Below are 23,015 nucleotides of genomic sequence, written 5' to 3' on the forward strand. Positions count from 1 at the left end.
ACACATTACAAACAAAGGAAGAGACATAATGGGGTGGGGGGGCGTTACATGAAATCTGTTGGTGGTATATTAGGGAGGCAAGAGAAAGCAAAGCTGGAGATCTCCTCAGCTGGGCAAAGAATAAAAAGGAGAGAAAAATACCTCTTTTAAAGCATTGATGGGTATGATAGTTAACAATTCACATTTGCAGCACATAGAGATGGTGTTTGAGGAAAAAGATAACAATGAGGGATTCTGTGGTGCTCTTGTACTGGTGTGTCATGGGAGAAACTCCCAGGAACTCGGTTCTTCTTGCCAATGCAATAAAATATAGATCAGCGAATCTGTTAGCATGCAAGTAGGGTTTGTGGGTGATCTGCTCTCATCAAAGAGAATGGCGTAGGTAAGGTGGGCGGGGTGGGAGGATGTCAAAAGACATAGGCAAAGCAGGGTAAGTTCAGTGAAAGTAAGGATGGCCCAAGGCTGGGGTGGCAAGTGCACCAGGCCTGGCGGCCTGAGAGCCAAGAGAGAGTCCTTTGTGATGAGGATGTTTATAGTTGGCAGGACGGGGTGAAGATGTTAATTGATGGGTAAAGGTGGTGCCACATTTCCCAGAGGGACATGACTACCCACACTTAGATATGTATGGTGGCGGGGGGGAGGGGTGGTGCGGGGTCTGTTAGCCTGAATCCTTATCTTGCTTCAGACTCAATTTGTACATCTTATTGTAAGACAGATATGACAGAAGGCAATTAATTAAAGTTGGGGCAGTTACCCAAAGTTATTTGTGGGCTCCTTCTGTAAGCAGTAGGGACTCCCTTATTAAACAGATAGTGACCAGAGGTAAGCAATGAACGAAAGTTGTTTTATGGGCCTCTTCCTTTGGCCACTGTGGACCCTCTCCTGCCTTTCAGGCCTTGAGGCGAAAGCACAGTTTCAAAGGCTTTCTTTCCCAGATAGTAGAAATACAACCTAGAATTTCAGGGACTTCCCTCCTCCTATGTTAGCATGGTGTTTCATGGACCAGGCTCAGGACTGCTGAGTCAGTGGGTGAGACGTGTCTCCCTCCTCCCTGCTGTGGTTTGCTATCTACCCTACCTAACAGGTGTGCCCTGAGGGGCCTGGAAAAGGGGAGATTATTCTGAAATTCCAAGCATATGTTATCTTAGATGCAAAAAAAGTCAATAGACCGGTTTAGTTAAGGCCAGGATTGACCTTTGGCCGGAAAGCCAGACCCAGGGTGTGACTACCCACCATGACACTCTTTTAGTTAGAAAGTTTTAATTTCAGGCCATGGTATGTGGTTCCTTTTGGTGTCTGAGTTTGTGATGCCTACCATGCAGGCCTCTCTGAGCTTGGCAAGTTTAGTATGTGGCCCCATTTTTGCCCACACCACACACAGTGCATCTGTTATTTGACATGTTGCTTTTTATCCCATACATTTTCTTCAGTATTTTCCTTTCATTAAAATGGTTTTCTGTCTGGGAATATCCTGGGTGCTGAAGATACCGTGGTGGACAGAGTGGTCCAGGCCAATAGGAAATTACACATATATAACACAAATATGTCTGTATGTGTGTATATGAAACAGTTAAAGAAAATGGTGTTTCTGTTACTAAGGAGGGAAAGCATGTGGTTAGTAATTAACTTTTTTCATATCTAAATGCAAGGATACAGGGATGACCTTAAGAGCTGAACAATTAGATTTGTTTTGAAACAAATTTCAGGTTTCTGTAGCATGAGTTTCATTCTAATTTAGTGTACAGGTGGTGATTTGTTTCCTGCCAATCCAGTACACAGCCCCATGCTTTGCAATGTCATGTACTTCCCCCGTCTTAGCCACATTCATCTATGTTTTCCCAACTTTCATGCTAAATTCCCTGCTTCTTTGGCTCATCGACCATCAGCTAGAGTGTGAAATGGGGAATTTTAAAATTTCCAGCACTCTACAACTCTAACGTGTTCATTTTTATTGTATGCCACAAATTTTTTTGAAAAGTTATACGGTACTCTCCCCTCTTTTCCACAGTGTTGTTTTCCATGGTTTTACTTACTCATGGTCAACTATGGTCTGAAAATACTAAATGGAAATTTCCATAAATAAACAATTCATAAGTTTTAAATCAGGCGATGATCTTAGTAGTGGGAGGAAATCTTGTGAAGTCCTCTCTCCTACCTGAAACGTGAATCATCCCTTTGTTCGGCTTCTCCACACAGTGTGAGCTACCAGCTTCACAGTCAAGGTGTCACAGTGCTTGTGTTCAAGTGACCCTATTTTACTTAATAATGGCCCCAAAGCCATTCCCATCACTCTTATTGCAGTATATCATTACTATGTTTCAATTTTGTTAGTTCCTATTGTTAATCTCTTACAATGTCTACTTTATAAATTAAACTTTAAAATAGGTGTGTATGTACAACAAGCCTTTGAATAATATTGTGCCCTTCAACTCCTTTCATTACGATATTGATGAGGAAAGAAAATTAACTGCTGATCAAGACCATGTGTGTAGTTGGTATGTTCTCCCCATGTCTGTGTGGGTTTCTTCTGGGTCCTTGGGCTCCCTCCCACGTCCCAGAGATGTGCCCCCAAGGGGAACTGGTGTGTCTGCATTGCCCCAGTCTGGGTGAGTGTGGGGGTGGCTGTGATGCACCTGCCACGGAAGGGCGTCCTGTCTAGGGCAGGTTCCTACCTCCTGTCCTGCCGCCTTGTGCCTTGGGCTCCACACACCCATGACCCTGAACTAGAATAAGCTGGTTGGAGAATAATGATCATACTTGTTTTTGTTAATCTTTCCTAAATGCGTGTATAGCTTTCTTTTATTTCAGTGCTTAATATTGAAATGTTTTGGGTCTTCATTTAGAAGCTTGGTAATTTTTTGTGACCAGTAATACACTCTTAAGAACTTAACTCTTATTTATATCATTAGCCTATGGCAATGTTGGCTTCCTTGTTAGTCATTCACTTACAGTCACAGTTTCCAAGAATCCCACTGATGGTGTTAAGTGAGGACTTACTGTATTTGAAAACACATAGTACATACGGAGTTCGGTATTATCTGAGTTTCAGGCATCCAGTGGGGCTCATAGATAAGGGGGACTATGGTATGTTCCTCCCTGCCTGCTTTTTTTTTGATGAGCCAACTTTATCTAAATTGTGCTTTTTCTTATAAGACTTTACTAAAAAAGCAGGAATCAGTCATTATACAGATGCATTCTGTTTCCTTTTTTTAAAGATTTTATTTATTTATTTTTAGAGAGGGAAGGGAGGGAGAAAGAGAGAGAGAGAGAGAGAGAGAGAGAGAGACAAACATCAATGTGCGGTTGCTGGGGGCTGTGGCCTGCAACCCATGTATGTGCCCTGACTGGGAATCAAACCTGCAATGGCTGGTTCGCAGCCCACGCTCAATCCACTGAGCTAATCCAGCCAGGGCCGCATTCTGTTTCCTTTTAAAAATACTTCCTTTAATATTACATTTGAGGAACTGGTGGAAACGAGTGACTGTTTCACAAGCTCATTTAAGGGTCATCAGCTCCCAGGCCCAAAGTACCTAACTGGGTCATCTGTGCCCTGTGCTCCACTTTGGAGGTGGCACACGTTTTCTGTAAAAGACCAGGTAAAAAATACTATTTTTCCCCTTTCATTCTCACAACTGCTGCTTTCTTTTATTTTTTTAAGATTTATTTTTAATTACAATTGACACAGTATGACATTAGTTTTAGCTGTATAACATAGTGATTAGACATTTCCATACCTTATGAGGTGATCCTTCTAATCAGTCTAGTACCCATCTAGTACCACAAGGGATTATTATATTATTGACTATATTTCCTATGCTGTACTTTATATTTCTGCAACAATTTTTATAGCTGGCAATGCTTTGGGTTTTGCAGGCTATATGCTCTTTATTGCAACCACTGAATTCTGACGTTCCAGCATAAAAGAGCTGTAGATAGTATATATGATAAGATAAATACAGCTTATCTATCAATAAAACTTGATTTACAAAAGCAAGTGGCAAGTCAGATTTGACCTGCAGATGACCTGCAGATGACCTTTGCCTTTCCTAAATAAATTCTGATTTGACAATGAAAATCTAATTCAAAACAATGAAGAACATTTTTTCTTGAATAACCAGCACTTCCAAATTAGGGCTCCTTCCAAATTGTTTAATGCACCAATTCACCAGTTCAGTGTTGTTAACAGGTACCTGGGTAATGTACATCTATCTGCTCCACCATCTTTAGAGTCTTGTTCTCGTCCTCAGGCTAGTGCCCCTCATAATTACAATGTGGCTGCAGCAGTGCCTGCCATTAGACACAGACACAGTATTCCGTTATAAAAAGAAAGAGTATTCAATTTGTTTCCCCTTTCCAGAGTGAGGAAACTTTCCCATATGCCCCCATGAACATGCTGTCCATGGACATAAACCTATGAAATCTTACTACCCAATGCCACCTGGAGAAATTTAATTTAAAAAAACATGTAAGTTTAAAGTGCTGCGGTCTATTTCCTTTGCCAGACTGGGGATGTTCTCCTTCATTATGTTTTCAAATAAGTTTTCAGTTTCTTGTTCTTTCTCTTCTCCTACTGGCACCCTTATGATTCAGATGTTGAAATGTTTAAAGTTGTATTGGAGGTTGTCCAGGAAGCTCAGAGAATCCCAAAGAAGTTGGACCCAAGGAAGCACACATCAAGGGACATCATAATTACATTAGCCAAGAGTAAAATCAAGGAGAGAATCCTAGAAGCAGCAAGAGATAAGGAGACAGTTACCTACAAAGGAGTGCCCATCAGACTGTCAGCTAATTTCTCAGAAGAGACCTTACAGGCAAGAAGGGGCTGGAAAGAAGTATTCCAAGTCATGGAAGACAAGGACCTACATCTAAGATTACTCTACCCCGAAAAGCTATCATTTAGAATGGAAGGGCAGATAAAATGATTTCCAAATAAGGTCAAGTTAAAGGAGTTCATCATCACCAAGCCCTTATTTTATGAATTGTCAAAGGGACTTATCTAAGAAACAGAAGAAGATAAAAATCTATGAACAGTAAAATAATAACAAACTCACAACTATCAACAACTGAACCTAAGAAAAAACAAAAACAAAAACAAACTAAGCAAACAACTAGAACAGGAATGGAATCACAGAAATGGAGATCATATGGAGGGTTATCAGTAGAGAGGGGGAGGGGGCAGAATGGAGGAAAAGGTACAGAGAATAAGAAGCATAAATGGTAGGTACAAACTAGACAGGGGGAGGTTAAGAATAGTACAGGAAATGGAGAAGCCAAAGAACTTACATGTATGACCCATGGACATGAACTAAGGGGGAGGATTGCTGGTGTGAGAGGGTACAGGGCAGAGGGGAATAAAAAGAGGAAAAATGGGACAACTGTAATAGCATAATCAATAAAATATATTTAAAATATAAAATGCTGTGGTTTTATTAGTATTATGAATTAAAAAGAAGAAATATGTTTGGCATATAAAAAGCCCTTAATTAATGTAACTTTATTATAATAATATTTACTAAGTGAAAACAAGAAAGTCAAATAAAGGATTTGTTTGATAAATAGTAACTCACCAAAATAAAAAAATTTGATATGTGAATAATACTCTGAGTATATACATTTTAACAGGTAAATTTAAAGGATATTTTAAAATTACAGTGTAATGAAGCAATATTGCAAGTGATGTAATGCTCTGATAGTTGTTTTAGGGTTTTTTGTTTGTGGAGTAATATTTTTAAAAATATAACAGGCCCTCGGTGTACTGAAATCTGTGTAATGCTTTAAGTTGTCCCATAAATGTAAAGCACTGAGCAGGCTATTATGGAGGAAATGAACAAGCATTTATGGTCTCTGATCTCAAGGGGCTGAGTACAATGGTAATGATATAGCTTACTCACACAAATTATAATGCACATAAAAATTACCACTATTCGTTAAACAGACTAAGTGCTATTAAAATTCAAAAGAAAGAGACTTGACTTTTAAGTACAGCATAAAGATTGTACAAAGTATGGATGTTTATGGAAGCACAATTGGGTGTATTCAACTACTGAGAAGGTAGTCGCACAGAACCCCATTCCTCTTTAATTTGAATTTCACACTGTACATTTTGCTCCCTGTTAACGTCTAAAGTTAGAGACGGTGTCAGAGAAATTTCCCTCGATTTCTGAAAATGAATGTTGCAGGCAGTCACTGTAGTTCCAGATGCCAGGAGTCCCTTTTAAAGCCACAAAACAGAATATTTTACATGTATGCCTTACATTGAGAAGGGTGAGGACGCTCTTGCCTCATCCTACAATCCCACAGCAGCCATGGGCATATTTACTCATCACCCATGAGTCCTGCCTTGGCACTGTGTTGCCCACGGTGTTCATGTAAGCAGGAAGAAGAAGTAAGGGATTTGTCTGGTTTAGTCACACGTATTTGCAAATGTCATTTGATCATCCCTGAATGCCTTTACCACAGCTACTTCAGTGAAAAGATCACCTCAGTTTTTTTAATAACTAAGATAATAATTAGGTTGTCTTTATGGTGTATTTTTTTAAATCCCTAAAGAAGACTATTTCAAAGCAAATGTGACTTGCAATTTGGGGAAAACTATTATCTGAGGATGACTGAAATTCATTTCCTTGATCTCATCTAATTTTTCAATTTCAGTGTAATTATTGTCTCTGTTTTTGCAGAAAAATTGTATTATTTTAACCTATATGTAGAAATATCATACATTTCATTTATTTTAATATGCTGGAGAACCAGTTTGAATTTTGTTTAAAATAAATATAATGTGAAAATAACTTCTTACTTCAAGAGCGGTATTGTAACAACCTCAAAGTCCTAAGGTTATAAACTATGTTTATGCACCTTTTGTTGATTTACTCTTTGAGGCCTTGTCATTGTTGTTTTCTTTAAAAAAGAGGATAAAGGGGTTGAGTTGGTGGAGCGGATTCACAAACCATGGCTCCTGCCCAAGTCTGCTTGTGCTCACTGGCAGCTTCACAGTGGAAGGCTCCAACTGAAGGAGATTATAGTGGAGGCGAAAATAAGTGGAAACAATTTTGAAATAAAGGGCTCGAGACTTCTTTTAGAAACAGAATGACAAAAATTAACTACTGAAAACCATAAAATATTACAACGATGGAATTGAAGTTGTCCAGAATTTGGACGTTAATCAAAATTTAATTTTGGAGTAATGCCATGATTTGGAATTTTTTTTCTTTTTAATATTATGTAGTAGCCTTCTTCAGAGTTGTCTGTGATCATTATGGTCCAGCCAACTTATTTGTTTTGATTTGGGAAAAATTATTTATGATTTAGAGGAGTGAGTTCTTTTGTCCTGAAAACACACTTCTTACTTCACTACACACATTTGTGGCCATAAAATAATAGCCACAGCTACCAGGACAGAGCCAGACTGACCAAATGTTATTGGGGTAGGTGTGAGAGAGGGAATGGGTGTGTGTATGTGTCTGTCTGTCTGTCTGTCTGTTTGGAAGTCATGTGAGCCACATTAGGGTTTTTATATTTCCAGGTCTACCTAGAATCTCTTTATAAGTTGCTGAATATTCCTAGAAGTGCTCTAAGGCCACCCAACCGATTGGCACGTGGAAATATACCACACTCTAGACCTGCCAGCAATTTCAGAACTTGGTATTCTAGCTGCACTCATTCATTTACACAATGTGTGTACTCCGAAAGGCCTTGCCCAGCCTAACTGAAGCATGCCACCTTCAGGATTTCAGTGCTGTAACCAGGAGTGTTTGTGACCTTTTAGGACTTCACGGTCATCAGTTTGCCCCCTGCAGCCTTTTTGACTGAAGTCCAGGATTTGTAATCCAGTCACTAAGCTAAAAAGAATCTTTTCACTGAAAATGGATATCTGAGTCAGGAATGATGGATATAGTTTCTGCTAAAAGAGACAGAACAGCTAATGGCCTCCTGTTTTCAATCTGTTTGACTTGACATTCCTTTGCTTTTCATTGTTCTCCTTGCAAAAAAGTGGCACCTATTTATCCATCAGTCCATTTTCTTTTCAAGGAATAGGAAAAAAAATTCTAAAGCATTTCTTGTTTTCCCTTGTGTAGCACTTTGGAAGAAAACTATCAAAGACCAGTGATTCCTTAAAAACCAGCAAAATAAAGGAAAAAGTTCTCTTTTCCTTTATCTTTGAACTGGGCATTAAGTCTCTGTACAATGTGAGTGATTTTGAAAGCATTCTTTTCTATAATGTCAGTCTGTCAATTAAAATACATTATTCACTCTATGATGACAAGATTAGAACATTTATATTCAGATGGCTTTTAAAAGAAAATTAGGAGGTGATGAAACTCCCTTGAGGTTTTTGACATTAGACTTGGACTGAATCAAATGAATTATGCTTCAATTTCTTACTGTTCTAATGATTGAAGTGCTCAGCATTGATTTTGTGTAGGTTCGCTATTGTTTTCTTATGGATTTCTGTTTTATATAATAAGTAGTCTTGCTCTAGATACTCTCATCATATTCTTGATAAGATTATTCAAACTATTTTTCTTCTCTAAATATATATATATATAAATGTATGTAAAGAAATTTGTTGTCCCTTAGACATTTGAATGATCTTATTTCTCTTCAGTTGATAAGTTTCAATAATGCTGCTGAAGTGGACAAATAATGTGAGTATGGAATTCCTGAGGATATGTAAGCATTTCTCGAGTTAAAACAAAGCTTTAGTGGAGACCCAGGAGACTTATTTTCAAATCTTAAAATAGATTCATAGGAAAGAAATACAGAGAAGATACACTTCAGCTAAACAACAGTGATTTTAGTCTTTTCTAACTGAGCCTTGGCTTAAAATTTCTAGGTGAAATTATTGGCTCCGCTGAACGGGGCTCTGCTTTCAGATATAAAGTCACAGCAGAACTAGGTTTCTTTATTCCAGGCCTATATCTAATTTTGAACCTTAATATCACATCTTTTCACAGCCTTGAAAACACAAAGAAATCTTGATGGAAAATGAAAATAGATCCTTATGTTATATTCTAATCTGGTTAAACTGTCTTCAGGAAGGTTAGCTGCATAAGCTGTAGGCTGGCTTTATGTCCCCTTCACACGTCCTAACACACGGGAGGCAAATGTAACCAAACAGCAAGATCAAGAAAGACTATATATAGGTCAATGCTAGTGACTTTTGTCAATGTACTCATTGGCTTGACTCAAGAACCCTGGAACAAAAGTATCTATTTCCTAGAGCATTACCAAGACCTCTTCACCTGGGGAGTGGAGTATAGGGAAGGAAGGGCTTTGTGGTTGTCCTGGAAGCTGTCGATAATATTTCTTCTTACGCATCTGTGAAAGGTGCTATAGTAAGAGGAACTTAGCTTGGAGAACCCCTGGTCTTGCATTCAGTTAAGGGGTTTGTCAATAATGGGGCTGAACATCCTTAAGTTAGTTAACTTTCGTGTTCTTACTATTAAATATTCCTAATTTAGCTTTGTTTTAGGATTGTTGTGAGAACTAAATATATCAAATATCACCTAGGAATGCAAAGTTGGTTCAGCACTCAAAAATAAATTATTATAATTTATTGCACTAACAGACTTGATGAGAAAACTACATGATATGTCAATAGATGCAGAAACAAACATTCAACATCCATCATGATAAAAACTTCAGCAACCTCCAAATACAAAATTCCTCCATAGACTTAAGGCATTTATGAAACACTTCATGAAAGAATATTGGCTTTCCCCCTAAGATTGTCTGCTTCTGCCACTCTCACTCAATATTTCATTGGAAGTTCTAGGGAATTAAATGAGGATAGAAAAAGAAATTAAAGGTATTCATGGGACAGTAAGAAAGTACACTACTTTCTTTTGCAGACAATATGATAATTTATATAGAAAATTTCAAAGAATCTACAAAGCTGTTCCAGAAAGTGGTAAGCAAGTTTGGAAGTTGACAGAATACAATGTCAATAAAAGAAAATCGGTTGCATCCCATCGGTAAATGTCGTTCCCATACTGTACGTGCAGACCCTGTGCCTGGGGCTGAAGCTGTGCTGTGAACAAGGCAAGCATGGCCCATGCGCCTCATGAAACTTCCCTTATAGCTGGAGAGACTGTACGTTAAATAATAACTAATAAATAAATAAACACAAACATGGTAAGTCCTGTTAAAGCAAAATACTTGTTTCTAAGGGGAGATATAACAAGGGAAATTCACCTGTTTGTGGTGGGTTGTTTGACTTGAAAATCAGTGAACAAGACACAAAGGTAAAAGTAAAAACAAGGGCACTCATTTCTCTTTCAGGACTTTTAAAAGGTGTTTTCACCAATTTGCAAACCCCTACATAACTTTGTGCTTTCCTTACAATATTCTGTTTTGCATTACACTTAAGGAGAGTTTTTCTTATTTGTCCTAATATATTTTAATTATATGAGATAAATTTTGATTTTGCTAGTCACTCTTTCTGAAAAACACTGTGTGTATTATTCCCCCTCATCTCCTGCATAGAGTCTTGCACACAACCATCAGACTCAAAAGTGCATTAAAGTCAAGAGCTACCTTTCCCAGGTTAACTTATAAGCATCTTAGAGTACTTACAAGTACTCTAGAGTACTTAGAGTACTCTTGACCAAAAAAAATTAAATTTTATTTTCTAGTGGTTAAAAATATTGCATATGCTGCTTTCTGTGCCCAAAAGTCATGCTGGAAGCCCCTGTGAAGTTATACATCGTGAACATGTAGTGGATAATCTCCGTTTATGCCTCCAGATCCATCCTGCACCGTTTTCTCTCTGCCCAGTGTCCCAGGAAGCAGTGTCTATGGATGACAACAACCAGGTGTTCACAGGATCTCCAGCTCCTGTTTAACTTTAACCAGAGGGAGGCAACAGCTACAGACCACATGCCGACAGAAGAGAGGTTGGGTATTTTATGTCCCTGGCTCCCAACCTTCGTCTGTGGTTTGACAGTAGCTACATTCCTCTATCTAAGCACATAGGTGCTATTAGTACCTCCAGGTTCCTGTATCTGCTCCCTCTCCCTCCTGCTCTTCAGGACCAAGGTTGATAAAGTTTTCTGTCTCTTGTTAGTGGAAGAGAGCTTCACTCTCTTCAAACCAAACCTTTGTTGGTTTTTCTTAATCTTGGCCATACCTTTGTAAATAATTCTCTTAGTAAACTTTCATCAATTTATCTGAGTTAGCCATCTCTATCACACTAAAACTCTGATGTAATAGATGTACTTTTCCTTGTTCAAAGTCAGGATAAAACTGAAAAATGAGTGAAGAGCATACTATTGTAAATGATGTTTCTGAGTACACAAAGAGGTTGCCTGTTGTATTACAAAGAGCAGAGCCCCAGGATTCAGATGCACCACATTTGTTTCAGCCTCCAGCACTTTCTAATGGGGATCTGAGACAAGTTACTTAAGTTCTTGCATCTCAGGATTGTCACATGTAAAGTGGAGATGACAAGTCCTGCCAGGACTATTGTGAGGATTATTGATAATATGCAGGATGCACCTGGTGCTTTATAGACACTCAGTAAATGTTGCTTTTATCATTAGCATTAATTCCAACATTCATGCAGCAATTTAAAAATGTGGCTTTGAAGAAGATGGAGCCACAGGGATATTGACATGTAAGAAGAAAAAAATTGTGTCCATTTATGCTTTTTCCCCAAATGCTTATTATTTAGATAAATATGCATTGATTATATCCACTAACGCAGAATAATGTGTGTGGATTTTATAAAATTAAATGGCATCCTGAGACACCACCTACTCTCAGCACATCCATTCTAAATACTTCTGATGAAGGCGTGAAGTTTTACTAAAGCACATAATTCTTCTTGAGAATATAACAAGAGGCAGACAGATATATTTGTTATTTTAAAATTTTCCTTCTTGGGGACATAATATAAAATTTATTAGGTAATAATATCATTTTATTTTACTAAAGTATTCCAAAATTTTCCTAACCAATTGGTAGAATTTTTTAGGTTTATCCTATTAAAAAACTTTTACTTTCACTTGAATCCTTAGGATGAGTTATTTTTCTAGAAGATAAATTTTACCAGAAGAATGGGCTTTTGAAAAATGTATGTTTTACACTGAGATCAAATTTCTTTACTGCTCAATTTTCTTTTTGAAGTTCTCTAAAGATCTATTGTTCTCCAATTAAAACTCCATACCAGTTTAAAACTCATTGAATTATATGGTATCTGAATAGCAACTTTTTCTCTTTTGAGGTCTGATGCCTTATGTGAATGCATTTCTAAAAAATATTGTTTTACAGCTATACCTCTTGGATCTTTATGTATTCCCAAGTGATATCGTCATTTCATTAGATCCTTTCAAATATGTGAGCATTTGTGAAGTGCTCTTGGAACAATTATTGCGCGTGGGTCACCAGCCAGCAGTGACCACAGAACGCTGTGGATGGCTCGACGATAAACACGCGAGAAAAAACAACACATGCACAGAGACAGACTAGTTTCTGTGGGGAAGTAGGGACAGAATGGCCACCCCCCTAGTGGGGAGCGCGCTGATTTACCGTCCATACCTGCTTTTATTAGGCTCATTTTGCATAATAATTCAGGTAAAGTACAGTACTCATTAGGGGGAAGTAAGAAACTACAGAAAACAAAGAACTCTGCCAGTCTATTGAGTTGGGGGTCAAAGAGCTGTAAGACTGAGGAACAAACTAACTTCCTCCTAAGACCCTTCTCATTCAACTGAGAGCATTCTAAACAAAGAAGGTTTCACAGTAATTTACATGTTCTTTCTTAGGCCTGATCACCCCGGGAAATCCGCACTTCTCAGTACAGAGCTGCACCACCCTGTCATTGTTTCAGGCTTAGGTGGAGCAAGGGAACTAAGGCAACCAAGAGATAAGGAGATTTTCTCCCAGACGATGAGAACTCAGGCTATGTCAAAGCCGAGGAGCGAGGGTCCATCACCCCCTTTTTGCTGCAGCCCCCCAAGTCCTTCTTTTGGGGGGCCTCCCAAAGTGATCGTGCCTGTCTTAGGTCGTTCCCCCCGTGGGGAATCTTACCCGTCTTTGGCTAACCGACCAAGCTTTTGGGGGTTCAGTTATGAATAAAGCAGCAGAAACAGCATTCCTGCCAGGAAGATATGCTTTTGTCTCCTTGCTGGCTTACAGTTCCAACGGCGTTCCCTTAGCCTTAGCTAGGCGGGGGTTTCAGCCTCTGATACCAGTCAGGGCGGTTCCCAACAAACAATTGGAAGTGGTACTAATTGTTATTTTAGAAAAATCTGTCCTAAGTATAGGAAATGACAGATTTTCTACAGTTCTACAGGTTTACCCTTGAACTCAGGAGTGACATATGCTTACTAAAACTGACATGTTACTATAGTCTCTTTTCTAGTTATTAACTTTCAATGGGTAGTTATCAAAATATTATTTAACGGTACCATGTAAAACCATATAATAAAGGAAATGGAACTTTGGAACATAGAAGAAAAAGGCCTGATTTTTGCTCTGGGGGGTGTTAATGTCAATCATGCCAAGCAAAGAGCAGAACAGATTGTTATGACAAACAGAACGTGATGACTGTTGATGTGGAACTTTGCAAAGAAACTTTGTACTCTTTAGACACAAGATATCTGACTTTTGGTTTTGATTATGTTGGTTACCAGCAAAGACTATCTCTATAATATCTTTGGAAACAATAGTTCAGAAAATGGGGAAACTGCCTTTGCATTAGGGATACAGGGGATGCCGAGCAATAGGGAGGCCATTTGTTTTATCTTCATCATTATTTTCTCAATTTTTGTTGTGTTCATTTGACAAATATTTTTAGCAGTTACATGTTCATATAGTGTTTTCTACAGACTTTCTTATCTGTGTACCAATTCCCTTGAAAAAATGTGTTAAACCCAAGAATTACACATAGTAAAGTGTAGGAAAAGGAATACATCACAAAGACTCGGTTCTGATGACCTTGTCAGGTAAGAGTACAGTGGTGCCGCCATCTGGCTCCTCTAGCAGGTCTCCTTGGGTGGCTTTAGAATGGCTAGTGCACATTTTGTACTGTTTTTTTAATAGAAAGATCTGCTTTCCATGTGTGTGAGAGCCATTTTACACCTAACACCAAGTTAAGGCCTGGCTCAAAGTAAGAACTCAAGAATTGTTTGAAATTGTTAAATAAATGATGGGAAATGGAATGAACAAAAATCAATGTTAAAAATATTAATTGATACTTATTTTATGTAACTCAGTCACATACATTGTTAGCTCATAGTAGGTTTTTATTATCCATATCTGTTATTTTATAGAGGAGTTTGCAATAGAAGAAATACAGTTTGATGGATGGTGGGAAGACATTCCTTTTGTCATCAAAATATATTCCTCAGTTCACTAAAATTATGGATTTAGAATTATTAGAGGGCCTGAGGTAAAGCCCTATGGTATCTACATACAGAGCACTCTGCTTAAAATTTGTATGCTTTTTATACCAAGCCAAGCAACAGTAACAGACCATCTGGGAATAGGTTCACTAGGAGCCATGGAGCTTTCTGGAAAGATCAAAGGCTTTGGAGCCAATAGCTGTAGCGTTAACATTTAGTTCTGCCGGTTGCTGGATTCATGACCTTCAGTAGATTTTCACCTTTTCCCTGTTTCGTGTCCCATCTGGGGTGGGCATTCTTTGCTGTAGCAGACAGTTACTGGGGCTCCCACCTTCAGAGTCAGAGTGCTGCTGAGGGGCATTCTTCCAGCAAATCAGCCTTCACTGCATGAGGGGAGGGGCTGTTTCCCTAAGTCCAGGAATGCTCTCTCTGGACCTCTACCTGCCGGCCGGTTTTTGTTCTGCACTATGCTCTCCTTTTCAGGTCTCTTGGTCACCATCAAAGCAGTGTGCATGTGTTTAAGGGAGGCTAAGGCATATAAAGAAAGCCTTCATTTATTAATAGTAATTAAGCTTCATTTATTAAGCTCCCCAAGGGAACTTAAACATTTATTTCTTTAAAACATGGTGAAACTCCAAACTGAAAGAGGAACTGTTTATTTCTCAGAACTGTTTGACAACAACCTCTGATACAAACAAAACTTATCCAACAGATTCTAATTCCTAAATCATGCCTTTTAAGAGTAGTTTTCAAAAGCAGCCATTATAAGAATAAAAGTTATTTTTTTAAAATTTCTGCTGAATATTTCTGATAACTAACACTCACCTATTTGGATTTTTAGGTATGAATATAAGCAAGAGTGAGATAGCAAAAGAAACTTCATTGAAACCATCTCGGAGGTCCCTGCCATGCCTGACCCAGGGCTACGCTTACTCCAAGAGCCTGAGCCAGTCCACCTCACTCTTCCAGGCGGCAGAGAGTGAGTCTCAGGCTCCCACGTCTATGACCTCCATCTCCCCTGACAAAGGAGAGCAGGGTGAGCTCCATTTTCTTGTTCAACTTATACAGACTAAGTTTTTTTCCAAACAATTCCTTCTACTTTTGTCCTTTCCCCATTTCCCTATTATGTATAAACTCTTTAGGAAGGAGGCTGGCATAGGAAGAACAGTACCGTGTGCGAGTTAAGTGAAAGGCTATGTGTTGGCCAGAGGTGTTTTCAGTTCTGTCTTACCTTGAGGCAGCCAAGCCCGTGTGAACCTGGATCTAAAAACTGTAATTTGCAGGGGAAACTAGACCGGCGTACCTGAATTGTTGGCTCACTGTCATTGCTGGTGAAAATTTACAAGTAGTAATTGAGTAGGATATGTCATCAATAATAAACTCAATTTCCTAAAAAGACCAAAGGCTGTAAATGATATTGACAATAAAGCAGGGAAGAAGAATTGGTTGCATGAAGATGTGGTTGGACACGTACTGACAGTCAAATGTGGGCATGGAAGCCTCAGATAAATACAAGTGCTGAAATACGAGGTGTCAGTAAGAGCCAGCTGGATGCCACATTAAAGAGACTTGGCGGCTGCCCTCAGGCACTCCTCTGCACACAGATCTGCCAATCTGACACGCCGTCATGTTCATAGGAGTCAGGAGTCCAAATACAACCAGGCCAGCATGTCATTGAGTGGAGAGAGTGTACTTTTGTTTTCCCATCCCTTTCTGAGAGGCTTGGGTCTTATTCAATTGTATTTCCTTATAATTCCCTAGGGTTGGTTCTTCCCTTGGGTAACTTGAATATACCAAGATTATCTTTTAAATAATATTGAAATGTGAAATCACTACCTAGTATAAAAAGTCCAATGACATCCATGTCCAACAAGGAAAGTGGCTAATTGTTCAAGAGGGTGAAGGTATTGTAAAACACAGTACCAATGTTAATTTTAAATAACTAATTCCAATTCATTAACTTAAAAAATTATTTATGTTTGACTATCATTTAAACTATAGTCACTATGGTCATTTTTTAACTGTTATCTTTTTATTTCTCAAATCTATCAATTGTCCTTTTTTTTTGGTTCAGTTAATGCTGAGGAGGATAAAAAAGACTCTGTACTCAAGTGCTCTTTTGCTGACCTCAGTGATTTTTGCTTAGGTGAGTTGATTTCTATTATTCCTTTTATATTGTTCCCCTTCTTAAAGATAAGCTCTCTTCTTCAAACCTGGAATATTATGTTTTTAGGAAAAAAATTCATGTTTGGTTCTTAATATATGTTGGGTGAGTATAATATTCTGAGGTTAAATGATTAAGGTATTTTATATTGTTTGACATGTAAACAATATTTATAAACTTGTAATGAATAACAATCCCATAACTGAAGAAAAGGAATAATTTCTGTGGTTTTTCTCTTGGAAATTGTTTACAGTTCTCCATGAATAAGTACATTTATATTACTATGTCTAGTATTTATCAAATTTCAGCATTATCTGTTGATTTCCTGTTGTGCTGGATGAAGGTTTATCACATATAACCTTTCAATTTTTCATAGTTATATTGCCATTTTAAATTTAAACCTCTCTACTGACTAAATTTATTACTGTAAATAGTGCATTTGCACCTTTTTATCATATCCAATCACATTTCAACAGTATATCTTGACTCCTCACTTGGCAGATATATTATGGCTGTGAAAATGGTGCTTCCTGCAGATGTAGTATAGTACAGTTTCAAGTTGCTATGACCTCTGTGCCTCTCTTGAATATTCCTAGAGTCAAGGTTAGATCAATTCCCCTTTCTAGCCCTCTGTAAGTAATCAGAATCATACATTATATTTACTTCATTGTTTATACCACTATCTTTTGTTAGTTTTGTTTTCCTAGACTGACATTGTTTTCTTCTTGGGAGAACAAAAATATTCCTTTTTCCAAACATTTACATTATGTTTCAGTTTCTTGTTTTTATATCCATCATCTCAATCTTCTCCTTTAAGAAATTCTTGGTTACATTGACTTTTCTTTGGAGTACAGGATAATTCCAGTTTCTAATGTCACACTTATTCTTTGCTAGTTTTCATTCTCATTTTTTTTTTCAGAGTATATCCTTAAGCTCTGAAAGTTGATGTGATGTGCAAACATTCTAAGTGATTGTATATCTGAAATGACTTCAGTTAGCTCTTGCTACCGATTGGTATTTGCTTGGCCATAAAATTCTAGATTAAAAATCTTTTTTCTTAAAGTTAGAGACTTTCATCGAGCATCTGTTGTTACTGCTGTTTTTATCTTATTTCTTTGCAATTGATAGTTTTCTCCTCTACATACATCTTTGTTATCTTTGCTTTTTGTGCTATAAAACTCTACAGCACAATGAGGAAGAGTGTGTGTGTGTGTGTGTGTGTGTGTACACATGTGTGTGTTTTAATCCTTCCTGCTCTAGAGGTTGTATGTCCCTTCATTTTGCCTCAGAACTCCTTTTTGCTTCTGTATGATTTGCCCACAATTGTGCGCCTTTGTTTTTTCCTTCCTCTCTTTCTGGAGGTCCAATTAAAAGTTAAACATTTCCTTTTATCCTGTGGTTTTGATTTCCGTCTTGGATCTGGGAGATTTCCTAAATTTTTCTTCCAAATATTTTTATACATGTGTTGGGGAGGAGGGTGGTATAAAATCATATATGTTATTTGATTTCCAAGCTTTTTTTATATTCTTAGAATGTAACTTTTAGAGCATGCTATTTTATTTTAGGAAGAGATCTCTAATCTATCCAGTGCTATTTGTGATTGTCTTAAGTTTTTCTTTGCTCTTTAAATTTTAGCCTGTTTTTTCAAGGTTCAGTTTGTCTGCTTATTTAAATTAGTTGTTCTCTTTTTGGCTATAGAATTTACTAAAATTTATGATCTTTAGTTGCCTGTTTACATTTAAGATGAAAAGAACAGGAAGGCTGACTCAGTGTTTTGGATATATGGAGATGTCCTGAAAACTGATAAGACTTAACTTTTGAGTGAATGGCTAAGAAGTGACTACACAGATGACGACCCAATGTCAGATTGAGAACCTTACTGTAAAGTGGCAATTCCCACATTAACTTCTCTCTCTCTCTTTGAATTTCTTTAGAGGAAAGGTTGGTTTCTGCATGGGCTCTTGTCAGATTTTCAGTTTTCTTCATGTTTTCATCATGCATCCTCACTCCCAGCCCTTGTAGATTTTGCCAGTTTGAGTCCAGACACCTCTAGGATTTGACTGAGGAGAAATGCTCCTCTTGTTGCTGTACAAACTCTTGGCTGAGCTACTCCCTCCACCAGCACTAGCCCTCCCCCTAGAGAGGGAAGGGAGGGAGAAAGAGAGAGATCGAGAGAGAGAGAGAAACATCAATGTGCAGTTGCTGGGGGCCGTGGCCTGCAACCCAGGCATGTGCCCTGACTGGGAATCGAACCTGCCACACTTGCTTTTACTTGTTAAAAGTTATTTTAATATCATGTTAATGAAGTCTTTAGAGGAAGGAACAACAAACAAACAAATTTAAAATTTACTCAGCTGTTTTCAACTCTGCTTCTTTATCAACAAGTTGGTAAATGGCTCTTTGATGAGTTGTTTTACTATATGGGCCAAATGAGGAAACCTGTAGAACATTTCTTTCAAGGACATTTATTTTTACATCTAAAAATCTGTTCTAAGATATATCAAAAAATAAAAAAATACTTCTTTTCTCACAGCTTTGTTTATAGTAATTATCAAACTTAGAAATAGAAGCAAATTGATTATTCTAATAGGGGAATAGTTAAAATAATTGTAAAATGTCTACATGCTAGAGTATCACATAGATGTTAATAAATTTATTGAACATTTAGTGCATGTTGATAGAGGGGAAAATAACTTAAGTATAAATGTAGACCTCTTATTTTAATTACTAATTTTAAATGTATTGGGAAAGGACTAGAAAGAAATATGTCAGTATACTAGCTAATGGAATTTTTACCTGAGGTGATTATTTGTTGTTGTTATATTTTTCTTGCTGTTTGTTTTTTCTTTCTTTGTTTCTCTAGACAACATCTAAAATATTATAGATAAGAATATGTAAAAATATTTACATTAAAATTTTTTGATAAGTAGAAAAAATGCTCATATTTTAATCAAAATATCACACATATCTATAAATAGTTTTCCAAAACTGAAATTTGGAAATAATTGATAGTTATCTAGTATTTGTAATAATATTGATACTGAAAGATTCTCTCCTGATACTCCCACTAGTTTATTTTTCCTATAACAATGACAAGCTTACTCAGCCGCCTCTTGGTCCTTTCTCTGTTATCACATAAGGTTTTCTTTAGTTGAGCAAGACGTACATTAAAACCTGTCACTCACTGGACTTGCCTATGATCAATGCCTTTGAACTTTTCTTATTCACAAATTGAACACAAATAAAAAGATTTTATCAAAAAGTGATAATAATCTTCCTCCAAACTTATTTTACAACATTGGAATGAATTTATTTATAACCTGCTTAAATGACGTTCTCATTAGTGAACACATTGGTGGCCTGGCTCCATCGCCTACACCAGGGTTCTCAGCCTGGTCCACATTTAGGTCACCCAGGAGCTTTTAGAACTCCCTGGGTCCCAGCTCCAGAGAATCAGTTTTAAATGGTTTGGAGAATGCAACTGATACCTGTAGTCTTAAGTATTCCCCAGGTAAATATTACACCGTAGCCAGGGTTAAACATTTGTAGCATAAAACACATATCTTGATTTCTCTATGAGGACATTGTTAAGGTACCTTTTTACAATTTTTAACAAAGGAAATTAGTCATGTTTCTTATAATACACTTTTTTGTGTGTATGTGTCAGAGAAGCAGTGCAGGCTTATTAAGTTTCCTAATTAAAGGAAGACAACCACCAGCAGATTCACTTCATTTAAAATGTCAAAAAGAACATTTAATCAGAACAAATACATTCAGAATACAAAGGTCTTTTCTATAGTAATTAATTCTGAAAGAGGTTACTATTGTTACTTACTTTCTGGTAAAAAAAAAAAAGGAACAAAAATCTTGTCCGGAATGTGCATAGAAGCGGTGCACTAGTAATTCTCCCGTGTTGGTGCTCATTAATGGCCGAGCAGTCATTCCAGTGGAGCAGACCTGTGTATTCTGTCCCAGGCTTCTCGTTTTTCACAACTTGCCATCACAAATATTACCATTTTCTCCAAATGCTTAATATAATTGGATGCCCTACCTTCATTTTTCCCCTTAATTCTAGTACAATATATCTCAGTCATTTGACACACGACTTGCACTTATGTCTCTCCAGGGATTGTATCTCGTACTCAATAGTTTAGCACTTCCCAGCATCATTCTATCATTTATTCAGTTTAGAGAACTATCACAGCTTTTTAAGGATTTAAAACATGTACATATGATGTGTTCTTTTTTATAATGAACGTGAGAATATAGCTGTAGCTGACTGTATTTATCACCAAACTGACTGATGTAGCCAATTAATGGCTTTTCTTTTTTACAGTGCACTACTTTGAACTGCCAATGAAAATATTAATGCTATGGCAGAGTGAATTATAGGTCTTCAGCATTTCATTGAGGATTAATATTTCTCATTGTTCAAAATTAGAGCTCTAGAGGAAAGATTGTTCATAATCTATTGGTTCAGAGCTGAAATTTCCACTTTGATTGTACAACAAGATTTGTAGTGTGCTGTTTTCCCAGCCAGCCAGTGGTCAAATCTCCATTCTTGTACCTATTAGCTATGTGACTATGGCATATTATTAACCTCCCCAAGCCTCTCTAATTTCATTTGTAAATTGGAATTCATTATTCATACTTTGCAAGATTATAGAATTAAATGAAGAGGCATAGATAGCTTCATCATAACTCCTAGCAAGAACATCATCATAGAGGTTCAACAAATATCTGTTCATTGCTTTATGCAGTCAGTAAGCTTATCCTTCAACACCAAATTCTGCTAGTCTCAGAGATAGCTTCACTAACCAGCTGTTCCTATTTTAACCAAAATGTGATTCTTATGGCAGAGTGGAATAACAATAATTTACCGAACTTTTACTACACAACTCTCTATGTGCATTATCTCAATTCTCATAACAGTCTTTTTGGTCAGGTACTATTATCTGCCTTTTTCTTACAGAAGAGGAACCTGATTCACTAAGAAATAAAATAATTTGCAAATGCCTTATAGCCAAGGGAGAACTGAGATTCTAACTCAGAAAGTGTGTTAATGCCTACCTTCTCTCTTACCTCAATAGGAACCAAGCCTGGTAAGGCGAAAAGCGGTCAGTGACATGCATAGGGCACTAGCTCTGCAAGATGTTAATAAGTACCAAGATTGGAGCAGTGAAAAGATGGACTGAGGGGTCACATTGTATGGTAAAATATATCCTGGAGATAATCTATTAAAAGGAGCTAATCAGGTTGAGAGGTTTAGAATTTTGTTTGTTCTTTTTATTATCATTTCTGAGTCTTTATTTGTACTTTTCATAGAGCAGCTCCCAAAGCCAGGGAACCATTTCACCCCATATTACCAGTCACAGGGACACAAACACACTCATACACTCATACATACACTCACAATCATCTGGAAAGTGTTGATCCACGTGACAATGAATTTGAATCTTTGGTGTGACAATAATCTTGCCCATCAATCCTAGAAACCTTGCTACTGTGTATCACCCACCCTTTTTTCTTGTTAGAATGCTAGAAAATAACCAGGACAGAGAAATTCATGTAACCCATGTTTGATTCTGCCCATACCCATGGTGCCATAAAATCAGGTAACTTTGAAATGAAGTAAATAGGACTCATTAAAACCAACATAATTGGAGTCCAACCAAGCAATATCCGTCGTCTAATCCAGCGAAATAACATTTTGTTATTGTTATGAAACAACTTCCTCAGGAAGTGGTTTATATTAGACAGTTAAGACATTTGTTTGTTTTCTATAACTGTAATGATCTAGATTGGTGAAGTTTTCATTGGTCTTAAAACAGTTATAATCAAATGAGTACATGGTAATTCTGCTTTTGTTTTATAGTATTAGATAATTTCCACTGATTTTATTACTTTCACCAACAATATTTCTTATGAATTTGGTATAACAAAGACTATCTGCTAATGTCAGTTTATTTAGGAATTATAGAAATAAGGGAATTGCACTGAAATAACACACTGTTTTCCAGTTATGACTGCCTTACAGTCACTGTAAATCTTTTCAATTATTTATTAAGTACATTAAATAAGTTGTCTGGGGTCAATTCTGAAATTATATTTAGATTCTGACACTGCTCATCACTTTCTGCTACAAGTGCTATTCCCACTGCTACACCCTGGGCCAGCCTGCCTCCAGCTCTTGGTAGACAGTGTAACACAGCAAGTCCTAATTGGTCTCCATTCCAGCTCCTGCCTCCTGATAGTCCGCTCTACACCCAGCAGTTACAGGAAGCTTTAGTAAAAGGAAAACTAAATCTCATTATTTCTCTACTCAGATCCCTCCATATTTCCCATTACATTTAAAATGTAAACTCCTTACTGTGGCTTCTGAGATCTTACAAGATATCTGGGCCTGGCCCCTCTAGGCCATTTCCTAATGCTTCCTTTTACTTAGAATGCTACAGCCAATCCCAATTTTTTTTGTTCCTTGTTCAGAATACATTTTCTCTTATCCC

General features: G+C 37.4%; 1 protein-coding gene across 2 annotated transcripts in view; it reads left to right on the forward strand.

The window, feature by feature from the left end:
• The window catches only part of ANO3 (anoctamin 3), a 288,737-nt gene that overhangs the window by 134,741 nt on the left and 130,981 nt on the right, over window positions 1-23,015 (forward strand). For both annotated transcript variants that reach the window (XM_045825477.1, XM_045825478.1), the window contains 2 exons: window positions 15,187-15,381; window positions 16,420-16,491. In XM_045825477.1, the coding sequence (XP_045681433.1) occupies window positions 15,187-15,381; window positions 16,420-16,491 (267 nt within the window). The remainder of the gene's footprint in view (window positions 1-15,186; window positions 15,382-16,419; window positions 16,492-23,015) is intronic.

The sequence above is a fragment of the Phyllostomus hastatus genome, unplaced genomic scaffold (genome assembly GCF_019186645.2).
Source record: "Phyllostomus hastatus isolate PE091 unplaced genomic scaffold, TTU_PhHast_1.1 phas_scaffold_585, whole genome shotgun sequence".
Taxonomy (NCBI): Eukaryota; Metazoa; Chordata; class Mammalia; order Chiroptera; family Phyllostomidae; genus Phyllostomus; species Phyllostomus hastatus.